Source organism: Triticum urartu, chromosome 4 (assembly GCF_003073215.2).
Source record: "Triticum urartu cultivar G1812 chromosome 4, Tu2.1, whole genome shotgun sequence".
NCBI classification, from domain to species: Eukaryota; Viridiplantae; Streptophyta; class Magnoliopsida; order Poales; family Poaceae; genus Triticum; species Triticum urartu.
In genome coordinates, this window is record NC_053025.1 from 604,894,444 (window position 1) to 604,915,149 (window position 20,706).

Consider the following 20,706-nt stretch of genomic DNA (forward strand, 5'->3'; position numbering starts at 1 on the left):
CAGATCCAACCTCGGAGGCGCTCTCGCCCCTCCCATGCCATGAAGGCCAAGTACCAGAGGGGAAACCCTTCTCCCATCTAGGGAGGAGGTCAAGGAAGAAGAAGACGAAGGGGCCCCCTCTCCCCTTCTCTTTCGATGGCGCCGGAACGCTGCCGTGGCCATCATCATCATCATCACCGCGATCTACATCAACACCTCCGCCATCTTCACCAACATCTCCATCACCTTCCCCCCTCTATCTACAGCAGTCCACTCTCCCGCAACCCGATGTACCCTCTACTTGAACATGGTGCTTTATGCTTCATATCATTGTCCAATGATGTGTTGCCATCCTATGATGTCTGAGTAGATTTTCGTTGTCCTATCGGTGGTTGATGAATTGCTATGATTGATTTAATTTGATTGTGGTTATGTTGCTGTCCTTTGGTTCCCATCATATGAGCGCACGCGTGGATCACACCATAGGGTTAGTTGTATGTTGATAGGACTATGTATTGGAGGGCAAGAGTGACAGAAGCTTCAACCTAGTATAGAAATTGATGCATATGGGATTGAAGGGGGACCAATATATCTTAATGCTATGGTTGGGTTTTACCTTAATGAACATTAGTAGTTGCGGATGCTTGCTAATAGTTCCAATCATAAGTGCATAGAATTCCAAGTAAGGGATGACATGCTAGCAGTGGCCTCTCCCACATAATACTTGCTATCAGTCTAGTAAAGTAGTCAATTGCTTAAGGGACAATTTCACAACTCCTACCACCACTTTTCCACACTCGTTATATTTACTTTATTGTTTCTTTATCTAAACAGCCCTACTTTTTATTTACGTACTCTTTATTATCTTGCAAACCTATCCAACAACACCTACAAAGTACTTCTAGTTTCATACTTGTTCTAGGTAAAGCGAACGTCAAGCATGCGTAGACTTGTATCGGTGGTCGATAGAACTTGAGGGAATATTTGTTCTACCTTTAGCTCCTCGTTGGGTTCGACACTCTTACTTATCGAAAATTGTTGCGATCCCCTATACTTGTGGGTTATCAAGCTTCGGGACAGAGGATAAATCACGAGAAGTCTTCCATCTTCTTTAGCAAAGGTTGTCCAGATTCTATAAAGGAAGAGGTGAAGAATTCCTTAAACATTCAAAATGAATCATTAAATGAACGTTACCTTGGTATGCCAACTGATGTAGGCCAGTCGAAGAATGGTACTTTCAAGTATTTGCGTGACCGAGTGTGGGAAAGGATCAAAGGTTGGATGGAGAAATTACTATCAGCAGCCGGAAAGGAAGTTTTAATTAAATCAGTTGCACAAGCGATCCCTGTTTTTTCAATGTCTTGCTTTCGTTTGCCCAGGGGTTTGTGTGACAGTATCACATCCATATTCACCAGTTCTGGTGGGGAAGTAAACATGGTAAGAGGAAATCTAGCTGGGTTGCATGGGATATGATGAGCAGGCCTAAGCACTTGGGGGGTCTTGGTTTTCATGATTTGGAGATCTTCAACCTAGCACTCTTGGCTAGACAAGCATGGCGGCTGATGACCGATGATACCTCACTTAGTGCAAAGGTGTTAAAGGCTGTTTATTTCCCTCATTGCTCACTCCTGGAAGCCGGGTTGGGAACCCACCCCTCTCAGATATGGCGAGCGGTGCTTGATGGTAGGGACATTGTCGCACAAGGAGCGATCCGAAGAATTGGTAATGGGGCTTCGACAAGTATCTGGCAGCATAATTGGATTCCTCGTAATAACTTTAAGAGGCCGATCACTTCACTTGTTCCTGATCCGCCGGAGAGTGTCGGACCTAATTGATGCTACTTCGGCTCAATGGAGAGAGGATGTGATAAGGTCTGTCTTTACTCCTTTTGATGCTGCAGAGATCCTCAAGATACCGCTGTGCACGAGGAACATAACAGATTTTTGGGCATGGCATGAAGAAAGACAGGGAGTCTTCACGATGCGTTCTACTTACCGTATGATACTAAGAACGAAGATCAGTAGGGAAGGATGGCTTCATGGGGAAGAAGGCACTTCAAACACACAAGAAAGTAAGCAGTGGAGTGCACTTTGGCATATACAAGTACCTTCGAAGCTATGGATGTTTGTTTGGCGTTTAGCCAGGCAGTCGATGCCTACAGGTGAGGTCCTCCACCACCGAAACATGTCTGACGAAAACACATGCCACTTATGCGGAGCCACGGACACATGGAGACATGCTCTATTGAATTGCTCGATGTCGAGGAGCATCTGGGCTTTAGCTCCCGATGATTTGGTTGAAAAGGTGATAAGCTGCCAGCATGATAATCCGAAGCAATGGCTTTTTGCTCTACAAGAAATGCTACAGACTGAAGAGTTCACTCGCCTGGTGGTTACAATATGGGCGATATGGAGTGCAAGGAGGAAGGCGATCTACGAGGACATTTTTCAGTCTCCTTACTCCACGAACGGCTTCATCACGAGCTATCTATCAGAATTGTGACAGATCAATAGGAGGGAACCGAGGCCAACTTCTACTTCTGCTTCGAGACCAAAACGCTGGCTGCCTCTGGTCCAAGGATGTGCCAAAGTAAATGTGGATGCAGTATTGTCCAGAGGGGGTACGTATGGTGCGGTTGCTGCCGTGTGCAGGGACCAAGATGGCATGTTTCTTGGAGCTTCGGTCATTGGGTTCCGGCAGATCAATGCTCCTCAAACACTCGAATCCGTGGCCATTAGGGATGCACTAGCATTGGCGGATGACTTGTACGTTCAAAGCATTCATGTGGCCTCCGATTGCAAGACGGTGATAGAAGACATACAACATGGTACTTCAGCTGCATATGGTGCGGTGATTCATGAAATCATAGAACATTCTGCTAGTTTTCAACTTTGTAAAATAGTACATGAATTTAGGAGCTCAAACTTTGAGGCTCACAACTTAGCGAAGCATGCTTTATCTCTCGGGTGTGGCCGACATGTTTGGTTAGGTCATCCTGGAGATCTTTCTTTCATCCCTGTAAACATTGTGACGGTTTAATAAAAAGCTTCACGAGGTTGTCTAAAAAAAAGTTGTTCGTTTTTCGATCCCTAAAAGAAAAGCTGCTCGTTTTTGGTCACTTTTTCTTGGTTTTTATTTTCCATAATATTACCTTTTTATAATTTTCTATACAATGAACAAATTTATATATACGGTACTCATTATTTCAATACACACAGGAAATTTTAATAAAACACGATGACCTTTTTTGTGTTATACTATGAACTTTTTCTATTACACGATTAACATTTTAAAAAGGGATATTTAAATTAGTGCCCCTGGTTCCTTAGTTGTGCTCACTTTTCCCCACGCTCCAAATGTTTGCTCACTTTTCCCCTCTTCCTTAGCTGAAACTCTCACAAATGCTCATAGCGGGCGTTTGCCGTCTTGACCGTCCATTGACGTTAATTGCTGACGAGTGGGGCCGAGTCTTCGTCTGACTATTGCTTGCTGATGGGTGGGACCGCAAGGAGACATGTATTGGGTAGCCTGTCTGAATCTGAAACAGATCTAGACAGGCCGCACTGAACCGCGCCGCTCCACCCTCTCCGCCGGCGTCGTGCCGCGTCCACCGCAGTTGTTTCCTCCACCCTATGCCCTATTCCGTTCGTCGGCGACGCCGCGTCTCCAGTAGATATAGCCCACCTCCCCATCTGGGATTACATAGCGATGTTGAGTGAGGACGCCCGGAATGCAGTCGACGTGGAGAGGATGGGTCGAATCTGCGGCAGATAATTCATGGATTAAACCTGGGTAAGCATTGTTTCCTCTCAAAATGACGTTCTCAGTCATATTGTAGGCCGTATTTGACTTCTTTTTTCTTGAATCGTTCGAATTTGTGCTCGATTTTACCCGGCTAACTGAAGCCTTAGTTTCCTTCCCCCAACAAAATAGGATTGATCCCGCGCTGGCTTTCCAGCTGGCGATTAGAATGGAAACTAGTGTGCTGCGTGGTACTAAACCGCATTTGATTTCATCATTTTTCTATCCCAAAGTGGTAGAAACCAGCATATCTTTCAAAGATTTGTGAGCTGAGCTCCGAAACACCTATCCCTGGAGTGATGCCGATGTTGTTGAACTGAATTACTTCAGCAGTGACGAGCAAAGATTTCTCCCACTAACTTGCGACGATCATATGCCGTTGCTTTTTGCTGGGATTGCTGGTTGCCGATTCGGTAAACTCCAAATCGATGTCCTTCAGCCACGCGCAGAACGGGCGAAGGGGAAGGGAGTTCATACATCATCTGTCTGTGCTAATAGCCAGCACCCCGGCACTCCTTGTAGGTCGACACCAAGTAAACCAAGTGGTTCATGGAGCCACAACATGCCTTCTGCCAATTCTGGTTCCGATTCAGCTGCTGCTTCTCGTGTACCTTCTGCAGTTGGTGTAGAAGAAGATGCAGAACCTGACGAGGCAGTGCCTACAAATGATGATGAAGACGAGATGATGTTTCCTGAACTGGTCGATGTAGCCAGTCAGCAAGCAGTGGATGACGAATATATGGAGGAGCCCATCAGCCAAGCTAGGTTTGATGACACTGACGATGAAGAGAAGGTGGAGAACATGGACAGCTTAATCAAGGATGAATACGATGGTGATGACATGCCAACAATTGAGTGGAATAGGGAAAAACCTGAGCTTAGTGTAGGTACCATTTTCCAATCAATGGTGGACTGTCGGAATGCAGTGACAACACGGTGCATTATATCTGAAAACACCTATAAGATTAAAAGGAGTGAGCCAGCAAGGTTCACAGTTTTTTGTCCATATCCTAGGTGTAGGTGGAAGTTGCATGCATCTCGTATGAGAAAGAGCAAATATATTCAGGTAATCAAGGTTCAGTTAGTAATTTAGTTTCAGATCGTTGAGTAAGGTTTCTTAACTGTTATTTACCGTTTTATTTTGTTTCAGATAAAGAAAAACCCACACAAGCACACCTGTCCACCTGGAGGGGGAGGGGGGAAGGCCAAAACCAAGCTACCAGAAACTAGGCGGGTGGCAGATGATATATTGGATTGGCTGAGAGAAGAACCTGGACTTGGTCCAACAACACTCCATGGGAAGCTTTTTGAGAAGTACAAGATAGAAATTCCTTACATGAGAATTTTCAATGCTAGGGAAAAGGCTCTTGACAGAATTAATGGTCAATGGAATGACAGTTTTCAGCTGCTTTACACTTTCAAAGCTGAAGTGGAGATGGCAAGTCCAGGAGTGTTGTAGAGATTGACAAGCATACACTTCCATTCAAAATAAAAGGGAAGTCATTTCAGAAGGAGTGCTTCAGAAGGGCTTTTGTTTGTTTCAAGGCTTGCTGGCAGGGGTTTCTAGATGGTTGCAGGCCCTATTTGGCTGTAGATGCTATATATTTGACTGGAAGATGGAGATGACAGCAAGTAGCAACTTCTGCAGTTGATGGACACAACTGGCTATTCCCAGTTGCATTTGGTGTGGTGGAGGCAGAGTCTGAGGAAAGTTGGGTCTGGTTTCTGCAGCAGTTGCGCAACATTATAGGCACACCCCCAGGTTTAGCTATACACACAGATGCTTGCAAGGGTTTAGAGAGTGCAGTGGAAATTCTATTCCCTGGAGTGGAGCATAGGGAATGTATGTGACACCTAGCGCATAGTTTCAAAAAGAAGTTCAAAGGTAAAGTTTATGATGAGAACTTATGGCCAGCATCATACACATGCAGCAAAAGGAAGCATGAACACCATTTGAGAGTGTTGTATGCTCACAATCCTCTTGTGAAGGAGTACATGGATGCACATCATGGCAAGGTGTGGTCAAGAAGCAAATTCAAAGAAATCTGCAAAGTGGATTATGTGACCAGTAACCTTGCAGAATGCTTCAATTCAAAGTTCAAGTCAGTGAAAGGGCTCTTGTTGTGGCAAGCATTTGACAATATGAGGCAAATGATCATGATAAAGATGGCTCTTCGCAAAAGAATTGCAGAAACACAATATGTTGGTCATCAAATGCTCCCATCACTGATTAAGGCATTGCACTTGAAGGCAAGAGGACTGGAGATGAAATGTATTCGATCTGGTACATATGAGGGAGAGGTTACATATACTGACACTAAAAATAGGGTATGGAGGTATCCTGTGAACCTAAGTACTAGAGAATGTACTTGTAGGCAATGGCAGATCCGTGGGAAGCCATGCATACATGCCCTACATCTGATGACCGTTATCGGGGGTGCAGATGGTGAAGTTGATCAATATTGCTCTGAGTATTTCTCTGTTGCCAAATTTATGGCTGCTTTTGCTGACAATGTGCCTGCACTATTGGGGAAAGATCAATGGAACATAGTAAATCCAGGGTTCAAACTCCACGCTCCTGTCATTACTAGACCACCAGGAAGACCAAGGAACCAGAGGATTAGAGCAGGTGAGGAGGGTCGTCTACCAAAGAAGCGTGCTTGCAAAAAATGTGGAGTTCTGGGGCATATTGCTAGGCTTTGTACCAATGCAGTGGATGCATTATTTGGAGAGGAGGAAAGATGGGCAGCAGCCAATGCTGAGGAGAATGCAGCAGCAATGGAGACTGAAGATGCAGTGGAGAATGCAGCAGCAAATGAAGCAGTGGAGAATGCAGCAGCAAATGAAGCATCTTGGTATGTGTTTGCACCCTTTGTAGAATGCAGCTACCCTTTTGTTTGCATTTGTTCTCTTTTTTGCCTATGGCTTGTACTTTTATTTACCAGCTCTAGGGAGAAAAGGCCAAGAGATGAAGAAGTAGAAGATTTTGAAACCATGGCCTTTGATGGTTTTGAATCTATAAGAGAGGAAGAGGAGGGCGTAATTTTTCCAATTGTGCCTTTAAAGATTACTGAACCCATAGATGACCGTCAAATGGTCGTCAAGTGCTCGGCGAGTGCAACTACTCCATCAGCACCTCCACGAGGAAAACCCCAAGTAAAGCCCAAGATCAAAAGGAACAAGAGTCTGAAAGAAAAGAGCATCTCAACTAGGGAAACCAGGAGCAAGACGGTGAAGCCAGCTGCAAACACAAGGAGCAAGTCGAAAATTTGAATTAAGTTGTTGGGAAATGTTTGTGTTGTCAATTTGAGGGCGAGTGGATCGCTTAAAACTTGGTAGATTTGTATTAAGATGTTGGCATCTTAAAACTTGGTAGATTTGAGCTACTGTGAAAACTTATCAGTTGTAATAATGTTGCTTCTACTTTAGTTTCTTATTTGAGTCAGAATTCAAATTTCCATCAAAATTTGAATTTAAATCAATATTTGAATTTGGGCCAAAATTTGGATTCGAGTCAAAGTTGAAGTTGAATATTGGAGGTTCATTGCTCTATGCGGTGTATTTGATCGAGCATTTGAAGTCTAATATTCGTAGGTGAACAGTCCGAATGAGAAATGTGCTAGAAACGAGCTCGAAAGCTAGGGTAAACAGCCCTATTTGAAATCAAGTTTTTTTACCTTGCCTAAATGAGGCATATATATTTTTATTAACACTTGTTCCATATATATAGGGTAAAACCGAAGTCTCACTATTTATTGATTAATATTCATATTACTACATTTTTTTGAAAAAATATGCTTTTAATTCAAAACCGTCAAATAACACGTTTTAGATATGAAAATGAAAAAGTAAGTTCAGATCCTTCTTACTCACTCCAAAATGAAGCTATGGAGATTTTTCTGATTTTTTTAATTATTTTGATTTTTTTAAACCCTAAACCCTCTCTCCCTATTCTACGAACTCTGAAAATGTTCATAGGTCATAGCTCATTTGTGTGAAGACTTTTTTCATGAAAGTGACCTACACCAAGTTTATATTTTTTTTCTCATAACCTTGCCACATATGACGGCTATGTGCGCAAGAATTACAACATTTTGATTTTTTTTTGAATTTTTTAAAAACATTTGAACTTGATTTCGACATATCAGTTCAAAAAATGATTTTTCAAAAAAAAACGCCCCTATACCGAGTTTATATTTTTTATGGTAACTAGGTCTCATAAACGGACGAACTAGGTTTGTTTTATATTTTTGCGATTTTTTCTAATTTAGTTATGGCCATTTGAAATCTGGCCAAACCCTAATAACCCCGTTGACTCGCTCATAACCCCGCAGAAATCCTCCAAACCCTAGCGTCGAACGTGCGCCATCGGATCCTACCAAGCGCCAAAAACCACCCGTCAGATGTGGGGCAGGCATGCGCGATCCGCGTGATGCATCCTGATTGGCTACTACGCTGTCCTTCTCGGGTTTTTTACGATATGCCCCACTTTACATATGAAATTGTATTTTTCGCACATGACCACCACATGTCAGTGTTAAGAGTTGGTTCAAATATTCAAACTGCAAAATACAATGTGGCAAATCGTCAATATAGCTTCCCCTTCTCCTCTTCTCCATCTGACAGACAAAGGCATCGAGCAGATCGACCAATTCCTCTGTTTCTTTCCCCATCTTCTCGTTCTTCTTCCTCTCGAGCAATTCCTCTGTTTCTTCCTCTCGGGTGATATGTCGACCTCCTCGTCAGCCCCCCGTTCCACGTGGCCGGTGTATGGTCCAGTGCCGATGAATCGATGCACTGACTGCCCACGGACTTCGCCACTGAAGCGGTTGACTTCGAAGGAGGAGAAGAATGGGAACTTTGGGCGCGAGTTCGTCAAATGCGAGAGCAAGCCGGAGGGGCAGGTTAGATCTGAGTTTTCCTCGCATCCTTTATCTCTAATTTCTCAAAAAATCTGTCAGATTTGGATTTAGGTTACATGATTTCGTTTTCAGATCGTGAAGAAATGCCACCATTTTGAGTGGATGGATGATTACATCCAGAGGCTTCAAGGGTCGGGCTTGCTGGATTCGAGGGGGAATGCAATCCGCGAGTCCAATCTGCCCCATGACAGTGCCGCTCCGGCAGCAGCAGCGCGTCCGGAATACCCGACGGTGGTAGATGTCGAACTGAAGACGGAATTGAAGAAGATGAACAAGAACTTCAAGCAGCTGATTGAGTTGAAGAAGCAATCCAATCTGATAGCTTTAGGAATACTTGCTCTAGGAATTTTTTACTTGATGGCCATCTCTCGTTAGAGATGTTTGTCTACTGTTTTTGCCACTGTTTAGCAATCCAAGTCTGTTTATCTCAAATGCAACTCTGTTTAGTGCAACTGTCGATCTCTGAATGTATGCAGTTTACTGTTAAGTTTCGACACTTTCAGTTTCGGCGGAAAACAACTACCAGTTCAGTGATAGGATTATTTTGTTAGCTAATAACCTCGAGTGTTGGATCATACCCTAGCTCGTCAGATGACAGTAAGTAGTACTTGAGCAGCACAAGGGATATACATCAAGTTCATCTCTTCTCTCTCGCACTTGCCAAACTTTTGTCCTCGAGTTCGTCAGTTCTGCTAAAAAAACCCTAGTTTGCGGGCCCAAAGAGAAAGCTCAGAAACAAGCGATGTTTCTTTTTTGTTTAGGAAGGATTGCTTTGTTCTTTTTTGTTTCTGATTGCTTTTTTCATTAATTTGATTGCCCAATCTCTTCTATCTCATTGAGGAATTTTTTTTGGCTTTCCTTTATGGGTCCCTTCATTTTTTAGAATCAAAGTATTTGCAAACCGCAGTATTATTATGCCTAGCGAACCAATACTTCATGATTAGAAAAAGAGGTCTAACCCTCTTTTTTATATACTTCAAACATAGTGTAGTTAAAACTACACCTTTGACTAAAGCCAAATATCTCAAAGTATTTGATACTTCAATATTTTTGAAAACCAAAGTATTCTTTGAATACCTAAAAAATACGGAGCTCTCAAACCAAAGCCGTGTACAAATGTACAATATGTTCTTATTTTTAGAAGGCATCTATAAACACATCATTTGTAGTTTGTTTGGTTAATTTTTCCCATGCCAATTAGCTGTGTCTAAACTTGGGACAAACAAAACACAAACATAACAAAGCATTAATATAACACACATAACTTAACTTAGATAGGGTTGCTAGGGCAACATAAGTTCTTACATAGACACCGATAGATAATAATAATTAACCTTACATAGATAGGGTAGCTAGCTCGGGCAACACACACACCAAACTCACACTACATGGTAGATAGATAGGGTAGCTAGGGCAACACCGCCATGTCTTCACCGTCGTCTTCACCTTAACCGCTGGCTTCACCGTCTTCTTCGCCGCCGGCTTCAGTACTCCTCCTCCTCAAGGCTGTTGTCGCCAAGGTAGTACGGGAGGCTGTGCATGCGGTTGCGAGCGGGGAAGACGCTCTCGAAGTCGGTGAAGATGTTATAGGTCGTGAATGCGATGAACTCGCACCCACACCAATACACCTTGCCGAGCAGGTAGTAGGCATCGAACCTGTTGGTGAAGTGGACGACGAGCCCTACCACTGGAGCATTGGCGTGGGGACGCTGCTCCATGAGGTTGAACATGGACGGCGAGCCCGCCGGGAGGTGGTGGAAGCCCGCACGGAGGAACCCCCGTGCAAGCTCAGTGCTTCCCCTCCAGCGGGAGAACGCCCACACGCGGAGGGATTCCTCGACGACAATGTTGGCGGGGTACCGCCGTTCCGGCACGGTGGGCGGCGCTTGGAACGTCGGCCCGTTGTACTGCATCTTGCTCGCTTCGCTGAGTGGAGCGGCTTTGGCTTTTGGGGGAAGAAGAGAAGTTGGAGGCGCAGATGGATCTGTAGAAGAAGAGGCAATGAAGGGCAGCTTAAATAGCCGGGGGGAGATGAAGTGGGTACACGCGCAAACGGCGTAGATCGTGACTCAGTGCGTGCGTGAACCGATGCGATCATCAATGTGTGAACGTGAATCGATGCGAGCGTGCTTTGCGTGCTCTGCGTTGGCGGCTGCCTGCCTCCCCCTTCTGCGTGCTCTGCGTTGGTGGCTGCCTGCCTCCCATTCACGAGCGTGCGTGCAGCCTGTGGCGTGAACCGATGCCTCGACATATGGATGCGACCGTGCGTGCAGCCTGCCCCTTCTGCCACCGGCACGTATGCCTGTGACGCGTGAAATGACGCTGCGGAGCGACTGAATCCACCGGCAACCGTGCGGCATGGATCGATGCGTGCGTGTCGGCGTGCATGCATGCGATTAGGTCTAGGTCACTAGATGCATGCGTGGCGGTGTTCGCATGCATAGCAGGCTACATCGATGCCAAAGCCGGGCATGCATAGCAGGCTGCATCCATCGATAGCAGGCCTTTTTAATTTATTACGAACAAACTAACGGGCCCGTCCTATGAACACAAACACGGCCCAACCAGCGAAGCCACGGCCACAGTCAACAGAGTCCAACGTGGCCCCACAAGTCAGTTAACGGCCAAGACGGCAAACGTCTGTTATGAACATTTGTGAGAGTTTCAGCTAAGGGAATGGAGAAAAATGAGCAAAAGTTTGAAGCGTGGGGAAAACTGAGCACAACTAAGGAATTGGGGGCACAGATGGAATAAGCCCTTTTAAAAAATATGAATACATATGTTGAATAATTTTGGAATATGCATTGAACATTTCGTAAGATAAACTGATTTTTAATACACATTAAATATTTGGGCAATATACGCTGAACAAATTGGAAAACACGGTGCCATTTGCATTATTGAACAATTTCTAATATATTATGAACATTTTTATATTGCATGGTGAACTTTTTGTAATATAAAGTGAAATTTTCTTATATACGATAAACGTTTTTCTAACACGCATTGAATTTTGTATAATACACAAAAAAGAAAGAAATGAAAAAAAGGAAAATAAATAAAATATAAATAGAAAGAGCAAAAATGAAAATAAAAAGAAACCGAAAAAAGAAGAAACAACAAAGTGGCCGTGGGCCTACCCAAACCAGGGCATCGGGAGGCCGAGCTTCAGCGAAGCCAGGACGTTTCAACTTCACCTCACATTCCGCCATTCCGCCATTCATCTCTTCCATTCTGTCATTTTTTTCTCCTTCCGCGATTCATCGCATAACACTTTTCGCCATTTCGCGCAGCACACGTTCACACATTCTGTCATTTGCAGCACACCTTCCGCCATTCGCAGCACACCTTCCACGCTTCCCTACACCACGTCAATGTGCTGCACGGGGAGTGCGGATGCTGGAACCGGCTACGATGGTGCTGCAATTGGCACGCTGTGAAGCTGCAACTAGTAACGCCAATTGCTACATTCAGGCATGTACAATGCATAGCCTCAGGATGATGCCTCGTATGCCATGTAGGATCGAATATCACGTAAAATAAGTTCGGATAGAGAAACGGGATCCTCTACAGAAGGCGGGTGTTTGGAGAGAAAAACTGAAAAGTTTGAAGTGAAAAGTAGAAATGCATGTGCATTATAGTCTTTGTTTTTATTTCTTAATAAGGTCCACTAATTACATCTTGCATTGGGAAGAAGAAATAAAAGTAGATGCCCCAAACTACCTTTTATCATGAGACATCTGCATCCATATATCATCATTGTACATGCCCTTATGTGTCCCACGTCTCTCTCAACGTTCGCCAGCGATCACGATCCTTATTGTTAAATCTAAACTCGGTCAACGAGCCAGCATGTGATCGACTGCACCATCAAATTAGAAATGATATGAGAGAGAGACGTGGTGCAGGTGATGTCTCCTTCCTAATCGTCAACTACGAGCCGATTTTTTTCTGAAGGAAGAACAATTATTTCTTCCTATTCTAATCCCAACCTCTAATCTGCAGTTAGGTTTTTGCCAATATATCGATCGAGTCGCTTTCTCCCCCGTCATGTCATCATATCTCTCCTCCTCCCCTCCCCAGTAGCTAGCTCTCCCGTAGGCCATCTCTCCGCCCGTGACCACCACCAAGAGGCGTCCCCGGCAGTGATCAACGACGGCGGCAGGGACGCTTCCCGACGTCTCAACTCTCAAGGTGAATCTTCTCCACTGAATACTCCCCTCCTCTTCCTCCTTCATTTCTCTGATTTATCTTTCTGCATCAGTTCGAACAACCATGCCGACGCCCCCGATTCCGGCGACGAGGCCTGCACCGACGCTGCCGGACGAGCTTATCGAGGAGGTCTTCCTCCGCCTCCCACCGGACGAGCCCTCGAGCCTCGTGCGTGCCTCCCTGGCCAGCAGTTTTTGGCTCGGCCTCCTCACCGGCACTAGCTTCTCCGTTCGCTACCGAGAGTTCCATGATGCTCCCCCCATGCTGGGCTTCTTTTATTCCTGGCTCCACGCCGACCGCCCTGCCGACGAAGGAGAACCCCCCGTCCAGCGCTTTGCCTTCACCACGAAATTCGGCGCGCGCATTCCCGAGGTCGAGGAATGGGACGACTATGAAGCGTTGGACTGCCGCCATGGCCGCGTTCTCTTTGAAAACCCCTTTGGGTGTCCCGCCCCGCTCTTCGTTTGGGACCCCATGACGGGCTGCACGAGATACCTGGAGAAGCCCGATGGATGCTGGGGCGATGGGGCCACTGTGGTCTGTGCTGTGAGCGGCTGTGACCACCGCTTGTGTGACGGGGGGCCCGTTCGTGTGGTCTTTTTCACGACCGGCGACGATGATGGTTGTGTTGCACACGTGTCCGTCGCGTTGCTGGAGATGGATGATGCGTGGAGCGAGAGCTCTGATCTTGATCTTGAGCTTGAGTGGACCCTGAGCACTGGTCTTGAACTTGAAGCTAGGCATGCATTCATTCCGGAAATACTGTCCCCTGTCCTCATCAAAGACGCACTCTACTTCATGCTTTCCATTGTTGATGGTGTTCGTGACATGGCTATTCTCAAGTACGACATGGCCTCTGATGGCTTGTCATTGATTGATCTACCCGACGTGCGCTCTAATGGCTTACCGCTCAAAGACCATTCCTTTATCCCCATGGCCATGGGGGATGGCAATTTGGGGTTTGCACAAGTGGACGGGTTAACCCTCAATCTATGGTCAAGCTCAATCCAGACGGGTGTCGAGGGCCTTGCGTCATGGACTCAGCATAGAGTTGTCGATCTCAAGAACCTTCTCCCTATTCGGAATCCCAAGCAAAGTCTTAGGCTGATTGGATCTGTGGAAGGCAGTGATATCATTTTCGTGACTACAGACCTTGGCATCTACCAGATTAGTCTCATGTCCCTCGGGTGGAAGAAGCTATGGAAGAGCGAGAAGTTCAGTGCTTTGATTCCGTATATGAGTTTCTACAATCCACAAGGTATATCTATATGTCCATTTCTTTCTGATTTGGTAACAACCACCCTTAGATAATAAGCCCTTTGTCCCAAAGTAATTGGTGCTATGAAATATTTTACACCTAGTTATATTTGATGTTTTATGAGATGAAAATTTATATTTGATATTTTTAATTTGTGATAATGTATGTAGGCTCAATAAAAACTTTGAGCGTTGTGTACTATACTTGAATGTTACACGTAGTTATGCTTATGAAGGGGTATGGAATCACACTAATAAATCTACGTTTGCAGAGAGGATCAACCCCTACGATGAAGCTCATTGATCGCTTCGTGTTGAATGTGCTTAAGAGCAGAAGGCCACTATCATCAATTGGAAAAATGACCACTTGAAGGGGCAACATGGTCTCGTGATGAATTATGCATTATTAATAGCTGGTTTGGTGCAATGATGTTTGTTTTGTCATTTTATTGGTAACTTAGTCGGCCAGCTTAATAATTCCCGGTGTTAAGTGGCATGCATAAGCGGGTGAAGGGATTATCATTGTAATGAACCTACTAGTTGTCACAGGATTTTCAGATGGACATAGCCAACCGACTTTAATCTTTTTCCTCATAATTGGAATGTCCTATCTTCTATAATTAATGTCTTAATATCTTTCAACCAAGTTGCCGCATTTGGTTTGCCGCCTCTTCATGCCTACATATTGTCTCACACTAGAGGTCTCTCATTAAACCCATTAAGCTACGCGTGAAGGGCGGCTAATGAGCTATGCCACGTGGCGCAAGCTGGTTGGCCGCAGTGAGAAATCTTTTGGAATTTTTTAGATGATGGTGTGGATTATTTTTTAAATAATTTTTTTATTTTTAGATGGAGGTGAGGACCTATGTTATTTTTTAAATGAAAGGTTATGCAAAATGGCACTTGTGGGTAGGCTCGGTGGTAATTTTTTTTCTTCTTTCTTTTTACTTTTTTTAGATGAAGGTGATGATTTTTTTCTGAGATGTTTTTTTAGACGGAGGCGAGGATTCTATGTATTTTTTTAAATGGAAACATGCGCACAACTTCCTCTCAAGTGGCGCCACAGAGGTGGTGCCCCAACCACTAGTTTTGCATCATGCTTATCGACATCTAGAACCTTTGTGCAACCATCGATCACGTGAGTGTTGGAAATACTTATGTGTGGCTTGCAACATTTTATATATGCTACATAGTTCTTGGAATATTTACCTTGATATGGAATTTACTGATGCACTTGAATATTGCTTGGAATACATTAATGGAATATAGTTCATGGAAGCCGGTACATGTATGCTGGAAACAGTATTTATTAATGCTGGAATATTTGTTATACTATATGTATATTTGCCCGGGCACAACATATTATGGAAAGCCAGGTTGTTCATGGGATTGGCTCCATGAATTGGTAAAGCCTGTGAATTTAAATTATAATTCAAATTCAGCGTCCCACTCACACGTACGTGCTTATGGGACATTTTTGCAGATGAAACTCCTTGATGGTTACTAATGATCGTGGTTGGTTAAGTTAACTTGGAGTGTTCATTTAAACAAATTTTATCTGGACATTTTATCTGCTGAGCGGAACCACGAAAAATGATCGAGGAATAGGGGTTAGACCATGTGTGTATATTTCTTATAGTGAGGAATCACCAAAGTGATGTCCTCGCCCGGGGCACTAGAGTCGATATTGGAGAATACTTTAGCTCCTTGAAGCTGGTCAAACAAATCATTGATCATCGGTAGTGGGTATTTGTTATTGATCGTCACTTCATTCAAAGCCCGATAATCAACAACCATTCTCAAAGATCCATCCTTCTTCTCAACTAGGAGCACTGGGCTCCCCACGGTGATGAACTTGGTCGGATGTAACCTTTCTCCAATAACTCCTTAATCTGCTTCTTAATTTCCTCCAGATCATTTGCGGGCATCCGATATGGTTTCTTCGATATTGGTCCGGTGCGTGGCAACAACTCTATCAAAAACTCAATGTCTCGGTCTGGCAGCATGCCTGGTAGTTCCTCTGGAAATACATCCGGGTAATCCTTCACAACAGGCACTTCTTCCTGAACAACTCCCGAGAGAGAATTTACTTGGGTCCTCCTTGGCGCATGCCTAGACACATACTTGATCCTTTCTCCCTCCGGGGTGGTAAGTAAAATTGACTTACTAGCACAATCGATATTTCCTCCATACTTCGATAACCAATCCATGCCTAATATTATATTCAATCCTTGGGACTCCAAAATTATTAGGTCTGAAGGGAAAACGTGGCTACCAATAGTTAGGGATAACCGATCACACCATCAACTGGCCATATACTCTGCTCCTGGAGAGCTTACTAACATGGATGACTGATAACCCACAAGTATAGGGGATCGCAACAGCTTTCGAGGATAGAGTATTCAACCCAAATTTATTGATTCGACACAAGGGGAGCCAAAGAATATTCTCAAGTATTAGCAGCTCAGTTGTCAATTCAACCACACCTGGAAACTTAGTATCTACAGCAAAGAGTTTAGTAGCAAAGTAATATGATAGTGGTAGTAGCAGCAACAAAAGTAAAGACAGCAAAAGTAATGTTTTTGGTATTTTGTAGTGATTGTAACAGTAGCAACGGGAAAGTAAATAAGCGTAAACCAGTGTATGGAAAACTCGTAGGCACCGGATCAGTGATGGATAATTATGTCGGATGCGGTTCATCATGTAACAGTCATAACATAGGGTGACACAGAACTAGCTCCAATTCATCAATGTAATGTAGGCATGTATTTCGTAAATAGTCATACGTGCTTATGGAAAAGAACTTGCATGACATCTTTTGTCCTACCCTCCCGTGGCAGCGGGGTCCTATTGGAAACTAAGGGATATTAAGGCCTCCTTTTAATAGAGAACCGGAACAAAGCATTAGCACATAGTGAATACATGAACTCCTCAAACTATGATCATCACTGGGAGTGGTCCTGATTATTGTCACTTCGGGGTTGCCGGATCATAACACATAGTAGGTGACTATAGACTTGCAAGATAGGATCAAGAACTCACATATATTCATGAAAACATAATAGGTTCAGATCTGAAATCATGGCACTCAGGCCCTAGTGACAAGCATTAAGCATAGCAAAGTCATAGCAACATCAATCTCAGAACATAATGGATACTAGGGATCAAACCCTAACAAAACTAACTCGATTACATGATAAATCTCATCCAACCCATCACCGTCCAGCAAGCCTACGATGGAATTACTCACGCACGGCGGTGAGCATCGTGAAATTGGTGATGGAGGATGGTTGATGATGACGACGGCGACGAATCCCCCTCTCCGGAGCCCCGAACGGACTCCAGATCAGCCCTCCCGGGAGGTTTTAGGGCTTGGCGGCAGCTCCGTATCGTAAAACGCGATGATTTCTTCTCTCTGATTTTTTTCTCTCCGAAAGCAAATATATAGAGTTAGAGTTGGCGTCGGAGGGTCAACAGGGGGCCCACGAGGTAGGGGGGCGCGCCCTAGGGGGGGCGCCCCCACCCTCGTGAGAAGGGTGTGGGCCCCCTGGTCTTCATATTTGGCGAGGATTTTTTATTATTTTTTCTAAGACCTCCCGTGGAGTTTCAGGTCATTCCGAGAATATTTGTTTTCTGCACATAAAACAACACCATGGTAATTCTGCTGAAAACAACGTCAGTCCGGGTTAGTTCCATTCAAATCATACAAGTTAGAGTCCAAAACAAGGGCAAAAGTGTTTGGAAAAGTAGATACGACAGAGACGTATCAACTCCCCCAAGCTTAAACCCTTGCTTGTCCTCAAGCAATTCAGTTGACAAACTGAAAGAAAGAAAGAAAAACTTTTACAAACTCTGTTTGCTCTTGTTGTTGTAACTATGTCAAGCCAGCATTCAAGTTTTCAACATAGATCATAACTAACCACACTTGCAATAATTCTCAGGTCTCATAATTACTCATATCAATAGCATAATCAACTAGCAAGTCATAATAATAAATCTCGGATGACAACACTTTCTCAAAACAATCATAATATGATATAACAAGATGGTATCTCGCTAGCCCTTTCTGAGACCGTAAAACATAAATGCAGGGCATCTTTAAAGATCAAGGACTGACTAGACATTGTAATTCATGGTGAAAGAGATCCAATCATAGTCATACCCAATATAAATTAACAGTGATGAATGCAAATAACGGCTATGCTCTCCAGCTAGTGCTTTTTAATAAGAGGGTGATGAATCAACATAAAAGTAAATGGATAGGCCCTTCGCAGAGGGAAGCAGAGATTTGTAGAGGTGCCAGAGCTCGGTTTTGAAATAGAGATAAATTGTATTTTGAGCGGTATACTTTCATTGTCAACGTAACAACTAAGAGATGGCGATATCTTCCATGCTAAACACATTATAGGCGGTTCCCAAACAGAATGGTAAAGTTTATACTCCCCCTCCACCAACAAGCATCAATCCATGGCTTGCTCGAAACAACGAGTGCCTCCAACATACATCAGGTCCCAGGGGGAGTTTTGTTTGCAATTAATTTTGATTTAGTTTGCATAAAGCATGGGACTGGGCATCCCGGTGACCAGCCATTTTCTCTTGAGTGAGGAGTGGAGTCCACTCCTCTTGAGAATAACCCGCCTAACACGGAAGTTAAGGACAGCCTTTGTTGATACATGAGCTATTCGAGCATACAAAACAGAATGTTTATATGAAGGTTTAGAGTTTGGCACATACAAATTTACTTGGAACGGTAGGTAGATACCGCATATAGGAAGGTATGGTGGACTCATCTGGCATAACTTTGGGGTTTAAGGGATTGGATGCACAAGTAGTATTCCCGCTTAGTATAAGTGAAGGCTAGCAAAAGACTGGGAAGCGACCAACTAGAGAGCGACAACAGCCATGTACATGCATTAAAATTAATAAACATTGGATGCAAGCATGAGTAGGATATAATCCACCATGAACATAAATATCATGAAGGCTATGTTGATTTTGTTTCAACTACATGCATGAACATGTGCCAAGTCAAGTCACTTAAATCATTCAAAAGAGGATACCACCCTATCATACCACATCATAATCATCTCAATGGCACGTCGGCATACAAGGTAAATCATTATAACTCATAGCTAATCAAGCATGGCACAAGCAACTCTGATATCTAATTGTCATTGCAAACATGTTTATTCATAATAAGCTGAATCAAGAACGAGGGACTCATCATATTTACAAAAACAAAAGAGGTTGAGTTCATACCAGCTTTTCTCATCTCAGTCAGTCCATCATATATCATCATAATTGCCTTTCACTTGCACGACCGAACGGTGTGAATAATAATAAGAGTGCACGTGCATTGGACTAAGCTGGAATCTGCGAGCATTCAATAAACAGGAGAAGACAAGGCAATATGGGCTCTTGGTTAAATCAACAATAATGCATATAAGAGCCACTTCAACAATTTAATTATAGTCTTCTCCTACTGACCCCCAAAGAAAACAAAAGAAATAAAACTATTTACACGGGAAAGCTCCCAACAAGCAGAAGAAGAACGGGAAATATTTTGGGTTTTCTTTTTAATTATTACTACTACAGCAGAGAAATAAACTACTACTAATTTTTTTGGTTTTTTTGAAGGTTTAACAAACACACAAGAAGAAAGCAGGAAAAAGAAAATAAACTAGCATGGATATTACAGTGAAAAAGTATGAGCACCCACATCTAGCAATGAGTGTGTGTGAACATAAATGTAATGTCGGTGAGAAATACGTACTCCCCCAAGCTTAGGCTTTTGGCCTAAGTTGGTCTATGGCCATGGCTGGCCTGGCGGATATCCATAATAATAGTTGTTGGGGTCGTACTGTGATGAGGAAGGATAGTTGAGATCATACTGTGATGAAGAAGAAGACTCTGACTGCCACTGGCTGACAGTCATCTCTGGATCCCAAGAATAAACAGATTGTCGTGGAGGCTCATCTTGTGGTTCCTATTCTAGCTCCTCGACTGGTGCAGGGTTCCGGTAGGCGTGAATAGCCGTCAACGGAACAAGGTACGTGCCTGCAGTCAAATCAAACAAAGAAGGAGCAGGCAAGGTAATAGTCTCAGGATGATGTTTATTAAAGAACAATTGATATTTAATCTCCCCTGCCCTATTTTTAACAATAAAATCATGTGCCACCATACTTTTATGATCTAGATAAACACGGGGCAGCACCTTTTCTTCCTTCTCAGCATGCCTAATAGGTATGTTAAAATGTGCGGCTAGGCGTGTGGCATAGATGCCTCCAAAGATGGGGCCCTTAGTACGGTTCATATTTAACCGTCTAGCAATAATACCACCCAAACTAAAAGTGTTATCACTGTATAAACCTTGGAGCAGAATAATTAAATCAGGGATACTAAGGTTTCCAGAATTTCTGTGTCCAATTAAACAACGACTAGCGAATAATGCAAAGTAACGCAAAACAGGAAAATGTATGCTAGTGATTCGTGCATCGGAAACCTTCCTGGTTTCTCCTACAGTGATATTATCAAT

The 20,706-nt window shown here is 43.7% G+C and overlaps 1 protein-coding gene across 1 annotated transcript; it reads left to right on the forward strand.

Moving 5' to 3' along the window:
- The first annotated feature begins 12,760 nt into the window (after positions 1-12,760).
- LOC125554366 lies at positions 12,761-14,817 on the forward strand. The gene is made up of 3 exons (XM_048717940.1): positions 12,761-12,896; positions 12,967-14,172; positions 14,444-14,817. Exons 2-3 carry the CDS (start codon positions 12,978-12,980, stop codon positions 14,473-14,475), a joined length of 1,227 nt encoding a protein of 408 aa, XP_048573897.1. The 5' UTR covers positions 12,761-12,896; positions 12,967-12,977; the 3' UTR covers positions 14,476-14,817.
- Positions 14,818-20,706: the final 5,889 nt, after the last annotated feature.

What these genes read in the sequence shown, in the direction of transcription:
- LOC125554366 (XM_048717940.1), top strand. Translation starts at nt 12,978, where the DNA reads ATGCCGACGCCCCCGATTCCGGCGACGAGGCCTGCACCGACGCTGCCG. An exon ending in GAGTTTCTACAATCCACAAG is followed by an intron (nt 14,173 to 14,443) that starts GTATATCTATAT and finishes CTACGTTTGCAG; the next exon opens with AGAGGATCAACCCCTACGAT.